General features: G+C 59.8%; 1 protein-coding gene across 1 annotated transcript in view; it reads left to right on the forward strand.

The window, feature by feature from the left end:
- The window catches only part of EMIHUDRAFT_112706 (hypothetical protein), a gene marked incomplete at both ends in the record, with an annotated part of 2,339 nt that extends 2,097 nt beyond the window's left edge, over nucleotides 1–242 (forward strand). The window contains one exon of the mRNA XM_005784022.1: nucleotides 189–242. Within this exon, the coding sequence (XP_005784079.1) occupies nucleotides 189–242 (54 nt within the window). The remainder of the gene's footprint in view (nucleotides 1–188) is intronic.
- Between the last annotated feature and the right edge of the window lie 295 nt (nucleotides 243–537).

Raw genomic sequence — 537 nt, forward strand, 5'->3', positions numbered from 1 at the left:
GTCTTTTGATAACGAGGTTCTTATTTCGGACATAAACGAGGCTGGCAGCCCATAGCCATAACACGCGAACCCGTAAATGCAACTTGTACGGAACTTGTGTACTTGATTGTGATCTCCACGTGTGCACGTCCGACCTGCGACCTCTGTCCTCTCCCCGGACCCCGCGCTCCCCCCCGCCCCCCAACTAGGGGCTAGCGGCTAGAGACAGCGTCCTATCTCCTAATCTACAATCCGAGGGTTAAGGATTCCCAGGCATCGCTTCAGTGAGGCCAAAGTGAGTTTATGGATGTGTGAGAACGGGTACGGGACACGTGGAGTCACGCGGACCGACTCGTCGGTGACTCTGCTGCATGCCGTTTCAGATTTTTTCTCAGCGTGAGCGAGACGTGGAAGAGTGCCACCGTCGGGTAGGACGGGCCGGCCCGGAGCATCAGAGTAGCCGTCGTGGTCGCGGCGAGCAGCGCCGGCCACTCCGGCGCCGCGTCGGCAACATGGGAGCATGTCCACCGCCACTTCGCGGTCGCAGCGCTGTTGTCG

This window comes from Emiliania huxleyi, assembly GCF_000372725.1.
Source record: "Emiliania huxleyi CCMP1516 chromosome Unknown EMIHUscaffold_174, whole genome shotgun sequence".
NCBI lineage: Eukaryota > Haptophyta > Isochrysidales > Noelaerhabdaceae > Emiliania > Emiliania huxleyi.